The following is a 16,613-nucleotide window of genomic DNA, read 5'->3' as shown; positions in this document are numbered from 1 at the left end:
TTCATAATTAAAATGTTCCATCCCAGGCAATATCCTGGTGTAACGCCTCTGCACCCCCTCCAGTGAAATCACATCCTTCCTATAATGTGGTGACTAGAACTGCACACAGCACTCCAGCTGTGGCCTCACCAATGTTCAATATAACTCCCAACATGACTTCCTTGCTTTTGTAATCTATGCCACGATTGATAAACATGATGTGGAGATGCCGGCGTTGGACTGGGGTGAGCACAGTAAGAAGTCTTACAACACCAGGTTATAGTCTAATAGGTTTGTTTCAAATCACTAGCTTTCGGAGCGCTGCTCCTTCCTCAGGTGAATGAAGAGGTAGGTTCCAGAAACATATATAGACAAAGTCAAAGATGCAAGACGATACTTTGAATGCGAGCATGTGCAGGTAATTAAGTGTTTACAGATCCAGAGAGAGGGGTAATCCCAGGTTAAAGAGGTATGAATTGTCTCAAGCCAGGGCAGTTGGTAGTATTTCACAAGCCCAGGCCAGATGGTGGGGGGGGGATGAATGTAATGCGACATGAATTCAAGGTCCCGGTTGAGGCCGTACTCATGTGTGCGGAACTTGGCTATAAGTTTCTGCTTGGCGATTCTGCGTTGTCGCGGGTCCTGAAGGCCGCCTTGGAGAACACTTACCCGGAGATCGGAGGCTGAATGCCCTTGACTGCTGAAGTGTTCCCCGACTGGAAGGGAACATTCCTGCCTGACGATTGTCACGCGATGGCCATTCATCCGTTGTCTCAGCATATGAGGTAGACCACGTTGGCCGAGTCGCACAAGCCAACATTGTCGACCTCATACGCTGCAGAAAAGGATGTCCCGAAGCGTGGTACATTGGCGGGACCATGCAGACGCTGCGACAACGGATGAACAGACATCGCGCAACAATCGCCAGGCAGGAATATTCCCTTCCAGTGGGGGAACACTTCAGCAGCCAAGGGCATTCAGCCTCTGATCTTCGGGTAAGCGTTCTCCAAGGCGGCCTTCAGGACCCGCGACAACGCAGAAAGGCAATGGTAAGGGGCGGGGTCATTTTATTTAAGGCGCAGGTGGATAGGGAGGCAAGAGAGGAGCGGAAGTAGTTGGTCGATAAAATTTGGTAATGGATGGGAAGTATGTGGAGGATCCTACTCTGGAACTGTGGGCCAGTAAAAAGGAACTGTAGACGCCGTTTGATGATTTGTTTACAGGGAAAGCAGTATGCCAAGTGAGGTGGGCAAAAGGTGTGATGTACGGGTACAGAGAGAAGGCCAGTTGCTTACTGGTGTGACACTCGGCCAGCCTCCCGGGAGATTGTTCAGGTCTGGGATAGTGTGAGGGGGATTGTGGTTGCGCCGGAGCAGGTGAACAAAGCATTTGAGGAGTCTTATAAGAGGTTGTAATAGGCCGGAACCACCAGGGGATGAGTCGGAAATGAGGGAGTTTTTGGAGGGGCTGGAGTGTCCCACAGTGGAAGAGGAGGATCGGGCAGGGCTGGAGGAGCCAGTGGGGATTGAGAAGATTTGGATGGCGGTACGGAAGATGTAAATGGTTAAAACACTGGGGCTGGATGGGTTCCTGGTGGAATTTTATAAGAAACTTTTGGATAGGCTGGTGCCGCTGTTGGGACAGATGTTTGAGGGCGCGGTAGCTAGGGGTGTGCTTATGGAGACGATAGGACAGGCATCTACTTTGCTGTTGTTAAAAAAGGATAAGAAATAGGTGGAGTGCGGGTGCCAAGATTCTTGCCAAAGTGTTGGCACTTAGGTTGGAGAAGTGCCTTCCGCAGGTGCTACGGGCGGATCAGACAGGGTTTGTAAATGGTATGCAGTTGTCCTTGAATGTTCAAAGCTTGTTAAACACTGCTCTGCTGATGGCAACCAGCTTTACTCACTGTTTTAACCAATCCCAAACATTAATCTCTTTAGGCAAGATCCACTAGCTGCATTGCGCTCTCGTTTGAGCGCGGTGCAGCCGGTGAATGCCATAAGTGCCCTCTCGCAGGCTTCCCGGAAGTTTTCATGCCTCGTGGGATTCACCTAAGTCCCACGAGTCATCGGAGTCAGAAACCCGCCCATAAGGGGCGTGACCAAATGGGTGCACCGAAGCCTGTTTTAAACCGACTTCGGCGAACTTAACCGGTATCCACTGGCCTCCCCAGCAAGGCCGCAGCAGGCGCCGTTCAACACTGGTCCACACAAACGTCAACCAGGCCATCGGAGACCCCTGGGTGGTCAGGGCCAATGCAGCGTTGTACCCCCAGCCCTTCTCCTGGAATGTGGGCACATTGATACTGCTATCCCTGCACTGCCAAGGTGCCCAAATGGCACTGCCAAGCTGGCAGGAGTACTGCCTGGGTGCCAGGGTGCCTGTGCAAGGGTGCCCAAGTGCCAGGGTGGCACTGCCAAGGGTCAGGGGCCAAGGGGGATCATGCCCAAGAAATGCAGGTGGAGGGGGGTTTGAAGGGTGGGGGTGTGCAGGGTAGGTAAGTAGGGGCCTCCGAGGTTGGGGGGGGGGTGATGGGTGGGGGGACAGGAAGGGAGGGGGTGCTGTAAATGGGCTTGGTGGGGCCTGAAGAGGGGAGGACTCCAGGGACCTCATAGCGGGGTGTCCTCATTTGGGGGGGGGCGGGCGGGTAGTGGCCATGTATGTCGAGGGTGTGACATTTCCCATGGGTGGGGGTGTGTGGAGGATCTGCAAACTCACTTAGAGATTGGGGCATCCTTTCAAAATGGCGGTCCAATCGCTGTTCAGCTCCCCAGAGCTAAAAGTGTGGGCTAAGCCAGTGAGAAACTCCCCAGGCCCCAGAAAAAAATGACTAAATATCATTGAATAGCAGTGGGGAACTCGCCGGCTCTGAAACTCCTCAACAAACCCGCCACAAATGAACTTAGAAATTTTCCAGGAGAATCACGCTCCATGTCTCCCCCTTGATTTCCCCCCACACCCCTCCCTTCCCTCTTCACCCCCTCCCTGCATGCGATAAAATTATTCTGTTGTTTTCAGATAATTGCACTGTACTGTGAAATTATAGGACCTATGGGATGGGTTTGCATGTCTGTACTGTTAACATAAGTCGATCCTGCTCCACCATTTAATACAATCATGGCTGATAGAACACTTAGATGTCTTTGACACCCACTATCCCCATAACCCTTTACGTTATTGCATGATCCAATTAAATGAATATGCTTTCCTAGCTGGAGTTCTGAAATCACAATGTTAGGTAACTAGTATTCCTGAATGCACTGTGTGGTGATGGATACATATTGTGAATATTTGTTTTTTATCTCTGATGTTTTACTCAGGAAAGTAAAGTAACATGGACATATTATTTTGACTTTCCTTTATCGTGTGCTTATTTCCATCAATTATTTTAGAGAAGTTTAAAAATTCTAGCTTAAATCAATGCCATCAGTTTTTCCCTACTTTGGGAATGATTCAAATTAGATGTTTCGGTTGTTCACTTATTAATGTTATCAATTGTTTTGTAACCAAATAAAACTCAAAAAGAAGGTACAACTAAAATTCAATCTCATTGCCTTCCCCAAAATTTGAAATATGTTAAGCATAAGACAGCAATTTATTGAATAGAGAGCAAATGTTCTGCTTTTTTCCTATGATTGCTAGACAATGCAAAAGCATACAGTGACGTTACTCTGAACCACCCGATGCAACTAAAAATTGTCTCTAATTTTACCAGTTTTGATAGTGCCCCACACTGCTCCCTGGAGTTTTCAAAAGAAATTCAGACCGTGCCACCTCCTAATTATCTCTTCATGACTTTTCTTTGTGAGTACATTCTGCAAAAGGCAATAATACATGAAAAAGAGTTCTGTGAAAATGTTTGCTGAAGCATACTGAAAGTTTCAGAACAACCAAGCCTTTTATACTCTCATTCTCTGTTGATCTGGAAAGGTATCAATTTTTGTGTTACGTTTAGGTGCGTAACATATACAATGTAAATGCATCCATAGTCCATGGAGAAAATGTCAGAAGGGGAACATATTCCAAGCCTTTTATTTACATAACTATTGATTACTGTTAATTCAATTCTGTTTCTTCAATACAGGTGGACATCAATGAAGCCTCCAGTGAAATGGTGGCAACCCCAAAGTGCCAATCTTCCCAGGAGTCATCATCACAGGTGCACAATGGAGAGGTGGAAAGTAACCAGCAAGACATAGGGAACTCACAGCAGTTTGGAGAAAGGAGTGTTCCTGAAAATGGTGACCGTGCAAAATCTGTTCCTGAAGCTCAGAACGTGAAAGGTCAGGAGTCCAATGAAGAAAGCACAAGTTTGGATGGAGAAGCTGAAATAGACTTGGAGATGGAGAATGGATGTTATACCCCTAAAGATGGGCAGGATTCTGAAAAGGGAGAAAATGAGAAGGTACCATCCACTCTCAGAAAGAAGTACAAAAAGCGACAATTGGAAGCTGCTGAAAAAGGTTTGAAAACTTTGTAGTAAATATCTATAGCTATGTGTTCAAAATGAGCTCTGGCCCAGGCACCCTTTATAAAATAATACAATAAAAGTCGCAAACAGTCCAAGATTTTAAGGTTGATTAAATTGTTTTTATTGAAATATTTCCGATTGAAAAGTCAGCCCCATTGCCTCAGTGTTACATGCAACAACAGGGCTTATTAAACAAGCTCTAAACTTTGTCCAGCAAAATTGTGGTAGATGCAAAAATCTGAACCTGAATATACTGACATGGCAAACTGAGGTGACTGAATTCAGCTTAATGTTTAGGAAAATAATGTTTATACAGTTAAGTAAATCTTTTGAAAAACTAACTCTCGAGTGTCTGTGCTGTTACTACTAGAATTAACAATGAATAACTGGGATTAGTTTTTGTGTTCATCGTACTTGTTCATCCCAGAACCAACAATAATCAGGCACACTCTCTAGATAAACTAATACAGCTAATTTATGGGATGGACAGGAGTAGTGTGTTTTTGTAGTAGTGTCATCAAGAGTCATTTATTTAAATAGCTCTCACTGTCAGCCATGCATGATGCAAAATACGTCCCTATGTTAGATAGAATCATAGAAACCCTACAGTGCAGAAGGAGGCCATTCAGCCCATCAAGTTTGCACCGACGCTCCAACAGAGCACCCAACCTCCTGCCCTATCCCCGTAATCCCTCCTAACTTTTAGACAATAAAGGACAATTTAGCATGGCCAATCCACCTAACCTGCACATCTTTGGACAGTGGGCGGAAACCAAAGCATCTGGAGGAAACCCACGTAGACACAAGGAGAATGTGTAAACTCCATACAGACAGTCACCCAAGGTCAGCATTGAACCCGGGTCCCTGGAGCTGTGAGGCAGCAGTGCTAACCACTGTGCCAGCATGCCACCCAGAAAGAAACAAAATTGTTCTGCTATGTATTTATTGCTAGTCAGACATTTTCTGGAAGCAGAATATATTACCTATCTGAAAAACACATCCATTTATGCCCAGTGCAAGCTGCTGAGCATTGTCCTTTAACTCTTTGTCTTAACCAAGGTACTTTTTAATTAATAACTTACTAGTTGTGTCTTCAGCTACTTTACTGTACAGTAGCAGTTTGGGCTAGTAGTGCTCCATCATTTTTGGAAGCTGTGCAGGCAATCACCTTCACACAAATTGAAGCACAACTCTCAGTGAATAATGGTCACTCACTAGACAACAGTCATTGTATTGCAAGAAGAGAGTGTCCTTCTGACCAAATATATATACTTTTTGGGGGAAAGCGTATTGTGGAAAGTGACATGGACTGTGAGGAAGTTTTTAACAAAGCTCTTTGTACAAGACATCTAAGCATGAGTTGATGGGAACTAAGAATGCACACAAAATGGTCAAGAAATCAGCTGAAGGCAAGAGTGACAAATATAAGAACTTGGTGCTGTAATCAAAGCTGATGATGCAGCCAAAGGCCTGAAGAATGAGCTGGAAATAAACATTTACAAATGGATGACAGTCACAGGTAAAATTCAGTCTCAGTTTGAAGAAAGAATTGTTAATATTGTCATGTGCAAGTACCTTTAAGAAATGGGTGTTTATCGAATAGCTGTAGTGGGTGTATCTTTAAGAAATGGGTGTTTGTCAGATAGCTGCAGTGATGTCAGAGAGTGGGTGGAGCTGGGCTGTCTGTCTTTCACTTTTGTTTTTGAGCAGGCAGCTACAGGGTGTTTTTAGTTTCGTTTTGAGAGTTGGATAGCTGCAGGAAAAGCTGTATAAGTATCTCTCTGCAATCTAAAGACTGTCTCCAGATCATTTGGGTGATTTCAAAGTGATAACTGCTCTCAGTAGAGAATTTAAACCTGATCTCTGTGTTAAAAAGGGTATTTTGTCTTAATGATGTTGCAAAGAAAGATTAAGGGTTACTTATAGAATATTGTATCTGTGGGGATGATTGGTGTTGATAGTTGTTAAGAAATTTCATGTGGGTTTATAAAGTGTTAACTGGTTTCATAAATAAACATTGTTTTAATTTAAAAGTAGTTTAGATCTCTGTTGCATCACACCTGTAAAGTAGGCCCATGTGCTCCCCATAACCACAATTTATCAAAAGTTGTGGGTCAGGTGAACTCCATGATACACTTTGGGGTTCTCTAAACCCTGGCCCACAACAAATGCACGGAGATAATTTGGGTCAGCAGAGAGTCCCAACTATTTTGAGACTTGGAACTCATTAGCATGACACCTCTATATTGCAAATTGAGTGTGGGTGTCCCACTGCAGCTCATGGTTGGCTGGATGAGGATTCTGAATTGGTCAACAGGCAGGTTGCAATGGATGACAGCAACCTATAGTATTATTGTGGAGCCCAGTGGACTACTCCTGCTCCTCCCAGCCCTATTAAACTGAAATAAAAAATTTTTGTGACCATTTAACTAAAAATGTTTTAAATGCTGGGTGGGATTCTCCAATCCCGCGGCAGAGTGTCCACACCATCGTAAACGCCATCGCGTTTTACGATGGCGTAAATGGGCCACTCCCACGTCTAATTCTGGCCCCTACGTGGGGCCAGCACAGCGCTGGAGCAGTTCGCGCCGCTCCAGCTGCAGATCCCGGCGCGAAATGGGCGCCGCGGGACCCGCGCGTGTGCAGTTGCGCCGGCACAAATGAGGGCATGCGCAGTGGCCTCCTTCAATGCGCCGGGCCCGACACAACATGACGCAGGGCTACAGGGGCCGGCGCGCAGGAAAGGAGGCCCCCAGCCACAAGAGGACGGCCCGCCGATCGGTGGATCCCGATCGCGGGCCAGGCCACATCGGAGGGCCCCTCAGGATCGGAGGTCCTGCCGGCCCAGAGCAGGTTAGAACGGCGCCGGCGGGACTCGGCTCCTTTCCTACGGCCGCTCGGCCCATCCGGGGCGGGCAATCGGCGGGCCAGCCGCATAGAGCGGCCCGCGACGTGCCAACCACTCTGGCACCAATGGCGTCAGTTCTCCGCACTGCAGAGAATCGTGTGCCGGCATCGGGACGGCGTGGCCCGTTCGTGGGGATTCTCCAGCCCGGCGCGTGGCTGGGAGAATCCCGCCCGTTGTGTCCATTTGTTGCTAAAATTGCAATTACAGTGCTGTTTATATTAAAGCAGTAAAGCTTGTTTATTAAAATAGCCTACCATACAAACAGGCACGTGCTCAAGCTGCCCATTGATCAAACCCTTCCAAGGTGGCAAACGTCCCTGCCCTCCTCCACAGTCGATACCCCCTGTCCATGTTCCCCGGGGCAAATCTGTGGTTGCCGCAGATTGGGGTCCACACCGATGCTCTTACCTCCCCTACATGCCTTCTCCACTGGCCCCAGATCCGAAGAGCCGCCACCACAATCGGGTTGGTGGAGTACCGGGCCGGCAGAAACGGCAGAGGCGCCGTGACGAGGGCTGCTAAGATAGTGCCCCTGCACGAAGCAGCCTCCATCCACTCCCAAACCGATCCCGCACCCACCATCCATTTCCTTATCATCGCTATGTTGGCCACCCAGTAATTGGCGGGCCGGCCTCTCTCAAGGAGGACCTCCTTTCCTCCGCCGCCCCGCAAGATCCATCCGCCATCTTCTTGCGGGGCGGCCTCGGGGTGGACGGCAACTGCGCATGCGCGGGTGAAGTCATTTACGCGACGCCGGCCGCGTCATTTACACAGCGCTGCTTTTTACGCGGCACCAAAGCCCAGCGCGCGTAAAAGACGCAACCCCGCTCCTAGCCCCCCGAGGGCGGAAGAAACACTTCGGTTTTCACTCCGGCATCGGGACTTTGTCTCCCTTTGGGAGAATCGCTCCCCCTAGGTTTAGATTAAGAAGGGGAAGAATTAATGGGAACCTGGGGCGAAATTCTCCGTAATCGGCGCGATGTCCGCCGACCGGCGCCAAAACCGGCGCAAATCAGTCCGGCATCACGCCGCCCCAAAGGTGCGGAATCCTCCACATCTTGAGTGGCCGAGCCCTAACCTTGAGGGGCTAGGCCTGCGCCGGACTGATTTCCACCCCGCCAGCTGGCGGGAAAGGCCTTTGGTGCCCCGCTAGCTGGCGTGGAAATGACATTGTCGGGCGGCGCATGCGCGGGAGTGTTAGCGGCCGCTCACGGCATCCCCGCGCATGAGCTGTGGAGGGGGTCTCTTCCACCTCTGCCATGGTGGAGACCATGGCGAAGGCAGAAGGAAAAGAGTGCCCCCACGGCACAGGCCCGCCCGCGGATTGGTGGGCCCCAATCGCGGGCCAGGCCACCGTGGGGGCACCCCCCGGGGCCAGATCGCCCCCCAGGACCACGGAGCACGCCCGCACCGCCTTGTCCCGCCGGTAAGAGAGGTGGTTTAATCCACGCCGGCGGGACAGGCATTCCAGCAGCGGGACTTCGGCCCATCCGGGCCGGAGAATCGCCGGGGGGGTCCCGCCAACCGGCGCGCGCGATTCCCGCCCCCGCCGAATCTCCGGTGCCGGAGAATTTGGCAACCGGCGGGGGCGGGATTCACGCCAGCCCCCGGCGATTCTCCGACCCGGCGGGGGGTCGGAGAATCCCGCCCCTGGAGCTGGTTTCTCCGCCACGCCACTTTTCAGCCTCGACCCGCCGGTGGGATTCGACGGAGAATCCCGCCAGCGGAGAATCCCGTCCCTGGTTTCTTCCCCCTTGAAAAGTGATTGAAAGGAGCACTTATAGAACTAGATGATGGTAGATGATAAAGTTGCCTACCATTGAGAAAATCCACTTGTGACCAATATGTTACTTGCATACCTTGGGTGCAAAGAAGCGATTAACTGCAGAATTACCTTTTTTATTCTTAATTGTATTATCCAAACATGATACAGTGAAGTTTCCACATTTGATTGAACTTGTGCATTGTATGAAATCAAAAATAAGTTGGCCTTTGACAATGCTCCCTTAATATGAACTGACGGACAACAAAATCCAAGGAAGTAAAACCATCCTATTACTGGTAAAATTCACAAATATAATAGCGATGAAATTGCTCCTGCTGATAACTTCACCCCATGCTGAGGCGGTAGTGCTGAAATATTTCTCTGCATATAAGGCTTTGTGTATCATTCAATTTTAGATGAATAGGTTAAAAGTTGGCTTTAGGTACACATTTCATTAGAGTCACGCCCAAAGACAAAAATCAAAGTAAATATGTGACTAGCTGGGAATTTTAATTCCTGGAAACAACCTTTAAACAAGTGGCATATTAGAGTTTTTAGCTGAATAGTGCTGGAGGATCTCTGATTGAGCGCCGGTGGGCAACGTATTGTTGAGCATGGTGATATCCCCGTTGATGAACCCCTATCATCACTTCAGCTGGGGATTTAACTTATTAAGTTTTTTAAAAAATATTTTTTATTCTCCCCCTCTTTCACATTTTCTCCCAAATTTACACCCAACAATAAACAATAATCAGTAACGAATGTAATGTAATGTTAATCCCATATCAATAACAACAATCCCATCCTCCCACCAAATATGAGCCCGCAAGTTAACATAAACAAATGACAAAAAGGAATCAGGAATCACCCATAGTCACCATTAACACACACAGTCCCTCTCCTCCCATCACCCCTTCCCCTAGTGTTTGATGTGCTCCAATTCCCGAAAGTGCATAATGAATAACGCCCATGAATTGTAGAATTGCTCCATCCTTCCCCTCAGTTCAAATTTGACCTTTTCAAGCATCAAGAATTCCAGCTGGTCCCCCGCTCCACTTGAACAAGATCCGCATTTGGCGATCATCGAGGCGAAGGCTACAACATCTGTCTCCGCGCCCGTTTCCAACCCCGGCTGATCCGACACCCCGAATATGGCCTCCCAAGGGCCCGGGTCCAGTTTCCCGTGCACCACTTTAGAGATTACCCTAAACACCTCCTTCCAGTAATCTTCCTAGCTTTGGACAGGACCAAAACATATGAACGTGGTTTACGGGGCCCCCCCGCAATGTTCACACACATCTTCTACCCCCTCAAAGAGCCGGCTCATCCTCGCCCTTGTAAGGTGCGCTTTATACACCACCTTCAGCTGTATCAGCACCAACCTCGCACACGAGGTGGAGGTGTTCACCCTCCGGACCACTTCACACCAGAACCCCTCCTCCATACCCTCTCCCAACTCTTCCTCCCACTTTGCCTTGATCCCTTCCAGCGGCGCCTTCTCCTCCTCCAAAATAGCCCCATAAACCGCTGATACTACCCCCTTCTCCAGCCCCGTCGTCAGCACCTCCTCCAGTAATGTGGAAGCCGGCTCTACTGGGAAGTTCTGTATCTCCTTTCTGGCAAAGTCTCGAACCTGCATGTATCTAAATATTTCCCCCTGCTCCAGCCCATACTTCGCTCTAGCTCCTTCAATCCTGCAAAACGACCCCCTTTCTCCTCCCATCTCTGAAAATTTCCATCCCACTTCCCGAGCTCAAATCTATGGTTCCCCCGAATCGGCATTACCCTTGACCCTGCCCCCAACCTGAAGTGCTGGCAAAACTGCCTCCAAATTCTCAACGAGGCTATTACTACCGGAGTCCCTGAGTATCTCCCCGGGGCCGTCGGGAGTGGTGCTGTCGCTAGCGCCTTCAATCCCGCCCCCTTATGGGATTTAATTTATTAAATGAAGATAAGGGGCAGGATGCTCGGAGAATTGCCGGGGGCGGCGTGACTCCCGCCCCCGCTGGCTGCCGAATTCTCCAGCGCCAGGGATTTGGAGGGGGCGGGAATCGCGCCGCGCCGGTAGGCGGCCGCTGGCAGGGGCTCTCTCCACCCCCCCCCCCCCCCCTCACCGGTGATTCTCCGGCCCCCGATGGGCCGAGTGGTCCCCCGTTTCCGGCCGGCGTAAATTAGAGTAGGTACTTACCGGCGGGACCGGGCTGCGCGGGTGGCCACCAGGGTCCTCGGGGGGGGGGCACGGGGGGATCTGGCCCCGGGAGGTGCCCCCGCGGTCGCCTGGCCTGCAATCGGAGCCCACCGATCCACGGGCGGGCCTGTGCCGTGAGGGCACTCTATTCCTCCGTGTCGGCTGCTGTGGTCCCTACGATGGCCGACGCGGCGATGATCACCCCCTGCGCATGTGCTGGGATGACGCCAGCTCATATTGGCGCTCCCGCACATGCACCAAATCGTGCCGGCCGGCGAAGGCCCTTCGGCGCTGGTTGTCGTGGCGCCAAGCCCCTTCCGCACCTTCGGGGCGGCCCGACGCTGGATTGGTTCACGCCACTCCTTCGCGCCGGAGTTGCCCGACCGCTGATTCGTGGAGAATCCCGCCCATAATGTACCTTCATCTCTCTGGAGTCATTTATACCGCTTTATTTCCAAAGATGCTATGGGGGGGGCGCGATTCTCCAAAATGGAGACTAAGTGTTCGCGCCATCGTGGACGCCGTCGCGTTTCACAATGGCGCGAAACGGGCATGGGGACGACCGATTCTGTCCCCGACAGGGGACCAGCACGGCGCTGGACCAGTTCACGCCGCTCCAGCCTCCCTTCCCGGCGCCAAATGGGAACTTCTTCAGCGTGCCGGCCCCTAAGCAACATGGCGTGGGGTTTCAGGGGCCAGCGCGCAACAAAGTAGTCCCGGGGGAGAGGCTGGCCTGCCGATCGGTGGGCCCCGATCGCGGGCCAGACCCCATCGGAGGCCCCCCCCCGGTGACGGAGCGCTTTTCCCCGCCCCACAGGACGCCCCCTGACCCTTCGCGCAGAGTTCGCGCCGGTCGCGACCAGGGGTGAACGGTGCTGGCGGGACTCTGCTTTTTCTGTGCGGCCGCTCGGCCCATCCGGGCCGGAGAATCGGCGGCCCCGCCGTGGACAGCGGCCCGCGACTGACGCTGCATCAAACGTGCTGGCGCAAATGGCGCCGATTCTCCGCACCTCGAAGAATCGTGCGCCAGCGTCGTGGCGCGGTTGCGGCAATTCTCTGTCCCGGCACTGGCAGTGCTTATTACAGAAGATATGAATGAACATGTTCCAATTCTTCGGATATTCCTTCACCATGTGTGCAGAACATTCGCTCAGAATTGGCTGCAGCAACTCAATCCATCATTTGGCCAATTCACATTGTGCAGAACCAGTCAGAGATAAGATTGAACATAAAGAGAGATCACTTTTGTGTATGTGGGCAACCCATTCATACGTGGACTATGAGAATAAATCCTATCACATGCACCACCAGGCAGCTTGTTACACTCGCACAAGAGAGTTGGCTAGGTTTGGGTTATTTTCCTTGGAACAAAGAAGGCTGAGGGGTGACTTGATTGAGGTGTACAAAATCATAAGGGGAAGAGATATAGTGGACAGGATCAAATTGTTTGCTTTGGCGGAGAATTCTAGAACCAATAATTGCATAAATCTGTCACAAAGATTGTACTGCAACAATATAATTGTTTTAGATGTTTCTCTGTTAATGGCACAGCGGCCGTGCTCTAGATAAATGAAGATAGCCACAACTCTTGCACATGTTCTGAGAGGTAGTGTGCAGCAATCTTTTGAAAAATTGATTTGGAAATAAAGGCTCATCATATTTTGAATTTTGTTCTTAAAACCATAAAATCTTCTTTAGAAATTGATGTTCCCATAAGTCACGCACACAGCCTCAGACAGAACATTCAAGCTGAAAGGTTTACTAAAATGTGCAATGCAAATTAATATTGTTTTTTCATATAATTTAGAGTACCCAATTCTTTTTTTCCAAATGAGGGGCAATTTGGCATGGCCAATTCGCTTACCCTTGTACATCTTGGGTGAAATTCTCTGTAATCGGCGCGATGTTCCCCGACCGGCGCCAGAAACGGCGCAAATCAGTCCGGCATCGCGCCGCCCCAAAGGTGCAGAATCCTCCGCATCTTGAGTGGCCGAGCCCTAACCTTGAGGGGTTAGGCACGCGGCGGACTGATTTCCGCCCCGCCAGCTGGCGGGAAAGGCCTTTGGTGCCCCGCCAGCTGGCGCGGAAATGACATCTCCGGGCGGTGCATACGCAGGAGCGCATCGGCCGCTCACGGCAACCCCGCGCATCCGCACTGGAGGGGGTCTCTTCCGCCTCCACCATGGTGGAGACCATGGCGAAGGCAGAAGGAAAAGAGTGCCCCCACGGCACAGGCCCCCCCGCGGATCGGTGGGCCCCGATCGCGGGTCAGGCCACCGTGGGGGCACCCCTCGGGGCCAGATCGCCCCGCGCCTCCCCCCAGGACCCCGGAGCCCGCCCGCTCCGCCTTGTCCTGCCGGTAAGAGAGGTGGTTGAATCTACGCCAGCGGGACAGGCATTCCAGCAGCGGGACTTCAGCCCATCCGGGCCGGCGAATCGCCGGGGGGTGCCCGCCAACCGGCGCGGCGCGATTCCCGCCCCCGCCGAATCTCCGGTGCGGGAGAATTCGGCAACAGGCGGGGGTGGGATTCACGCCAGCCCCCGGCGATTCTCCGACCCGGCGGGGGGTCGGAGAATCCCGCCCCAGATGTCAGAAAATGAGAGAATGGAGGAGCATATCATAACAATGCTGGTTTAGCACAGTGCGCTAAAGAGGAGCTTGTAATGCAGAACAATGCCAGCAGCGCGGGTTCAATTCCTGTGCCAGCCTCCCCGAACAGGCGCCGGAATGTGGCGACTTCGGGCTTTTCACATTAACTTCATTGAAGCCTACTTGTGACAATAAGCAATTATTATTATTATATTATTATCTTGAATTTCTATATTAATAATGAATTGGATTATGATTCAGACTTTGCCTTATATATAAAATAGAGTGATATTTTACAATAATTTATGCTCTGATTCTTACACTTCAAATGGAGATTTTAACGACAACACCTGCTTCAAGAAGACCACCATCATACCGGTACCAAAGAAGAACCAGGCAACGTGCCTCAATGACTACCGACCAGTGGCCCTGACTTCAGTCGTAATGAAGTGCTTCGAGAGGTTGATCATGAAGCGCATCACCTCCATACTCCCAGAACGCCTTGATCCACTGCAATTCGCATACCGCTGCAACCAGTCCACATCAGACACCATTTCCCCGGCCCGGCACTCATCCCTAGAGCATCTCAAAAACAAGGACTCCTACATTAGACTCCTATTTATTGACTACAGCTCCACCTTCAACACCATAATCCCAGCCAAGCTCATATCAAAGCTCCAAAACCTAGGACTTGGCTCCCCACTCTGCAACTGGATCCTCGATTTTCTGACCAACAGACTACAATCAGTAAGAATGAACAACACCTCCTCCACAATAGTCCTCAACACCGGCGCCCCGCAAGGCTGCGTACTTAGCCCCCTACTCTACTCCCTGTACACACACGACTGCGTGGCAAAACTTGGTTCCAACTCCATCTACAAGTTTGCTGACGATACGACCATAGTGGGCCGGATCTCGAATAACGATGAGTCCGAATACAGGAGGGAGATAGAGAACCTAGTGGAGTGGTGTAGCGACAACAATCTCTCCCTCAATGCCAGCAAAACTAAAGAGCTGGTAATTGACTTCAGGAAGCAAAGTACTGTACACACCCCTGTCAGCATCAAGGTGGAGATGGTTAGCAGTTTCAAATTCCTAGGGGTGCACATCTCCAAAAATCTGTCCTGGTCCACCCACGTCGACGCTACCACCAAGAAAGCACAACAGCGCCTATACTTCCTCAGGAAACTAAGGAAATTCGGCATGTCCACATTGACTCTTACCAACTTTTACAGATGCACCATAGAAAGCATCCTATCAGGCTGCATCACAGCCTGGTATGGCAACTGCTCGGCCCAGGACCGCAAGAAACTTCAGAGAGTCGTGAACACCGCCCAGTCCATCACACGAACCTGCCTCCCATCCATTGACTCCATCTACACCTCCCGCTGCCTGGGGAAAGCGGGCAGTATAATCAAAGATCCCTCCCACCCGGCTTACTCACTCTTCCAACTTCTTCCATCGGGAAGGAGATACAGAAGTCTGAGAACACGCACGAACAGACTCAAAAACACCTTCTTCCCCACTGTCACCAGACTCCTAAATGAGCCTCTTATGGACTGATTTCATTAACACTGGATGCTTCATCCGATGCCAGTGCTTTTGTAGTTACATTGTATATGTTGTGTTGCCCTATTATGTATTTTCTTTTATTCCCTTTTCTTCTCATGTACTTAATGATCTGTTGAGCTGCTCGCAGAAAAATACTTTTCACTGTACCTCGGTACACGTGACAATAAACAAATCCAATCCAATCCAATCCAATCCAACAAAATAAGCGTGAGAGAGACTAGCGAAAATACAGTATGATGTGACCATGCTCCAACAATCCTAGTTAAGTGGAGATGTAGTTTGATAGAGAAAGTAGAGTGGGGCCAATTAATTACGGAATGAGGATGAGGCGACCTGGTTCATTCACTGGAATAAACTGGCACTGGCAGTGCTTATTACAAAATATGCCAATGGACATGTTCCAATTCTTAGGAAAGGAAAGTTCATTGGAGAATCAAACTGCTCTGCCTGAGCAAGATTTGGGTCTAAATTTGTATGTCTTGTATGAGTCAATGAGAAAGCTTTCCAAAAGTAACAATGCTTGCCAAACTGTCTTAATCCCTGTCATATTTTTCACATCATAGACACGTTAGGAAGCATTTCAGGCATTAATATGTGACTCCAGAATCATTTTACTCTGGGGTATCCCTGGGATTCATTTCTGCAAGTTTAATCTTTAAACTATTTTTACATATCGTTGTTGACTAATATACAAAATACAAAGGTTTGGGTTCACCAGTGCTGGTCAACCGGGTTAGAAGCTGAGGGACCGTTTTGCCCTAAGTGTTTTACATTTTTGCCAATATATAATTAGCCTAAAAAGTATGAAATTCTGAGCGGGCTGGGCAGCCTGGATGCAGGGATGATATTCCTTCTGGCTGGGGGTCGCGATCTCAGGATGTAGGGTAGGCCATTTAGGACTGAGATGAGGAAGCAATTCTTCAGGCAAAGGCTAGTGAACCTTTGGAATTCTCCACCACAGAATGCTGTGGAGGCCAGTACACTGAATATATTTGAGAAGGAAATAGATTTATAGACTCTAAACCCATCGAGTGGTATGGGAGAGCACAGGTGAACAGCGTTGAGATAGATAATCAGCCATGGAGTCATAGAGTTAGACAGCATGGAAAGAGGGCCTTGGCCCATCACATCCGCGCTGAC

General features: G+C 50.0%; 1 protein-coding gene across 13 annotated transcripts in view; it reads left to right on the top strand.

Moving 5' to 3' along the window:
• The window catches only part of dnmt3ab (DNA (cytosine-5-)-methyltransferase 3 alpha b), an 846,991-nt gene that overhangs the window by 233,548 nt on the left and 596,830 nt on the right, over positions 1–16,613 (top strand). For all 13 annotated transcript variants that reach the window (XM_072498950.1, XM_072498942.1, XM_072498948.1 and 10 more), the window contains one exon: positions 4,064–4,442. In XM_072498950.1, coding sequence (XP_072355051.1) covers positions 4,064–4,442 — 379 coding nt within the window. The remainder of the gene's footprint in view (positions 1–4,063; positions 4,443–16,613) is intronic.

This window comes from Scyliorhinus torazame, chromosome 4, assembly GCF_047496885.1.
Source record: "Scyliorhinus torazame isolate Kashiwa2021f chromosome 4, sScyTor2.1, whole genome shotgun sequence".
Lineage (NCBI taxonomy): Eukaryota > Metazoa > Chordata > Chondrichthyes > Carcharhiniformes > Scyliorhinidae > Scyliorhinus > Scyliorhinus torazame.
The sequence above is the reverse complement of the archived record's forward strand: the minus strand, read 5'-3'. Positions and strand labels throughout refer to the sequence as shown.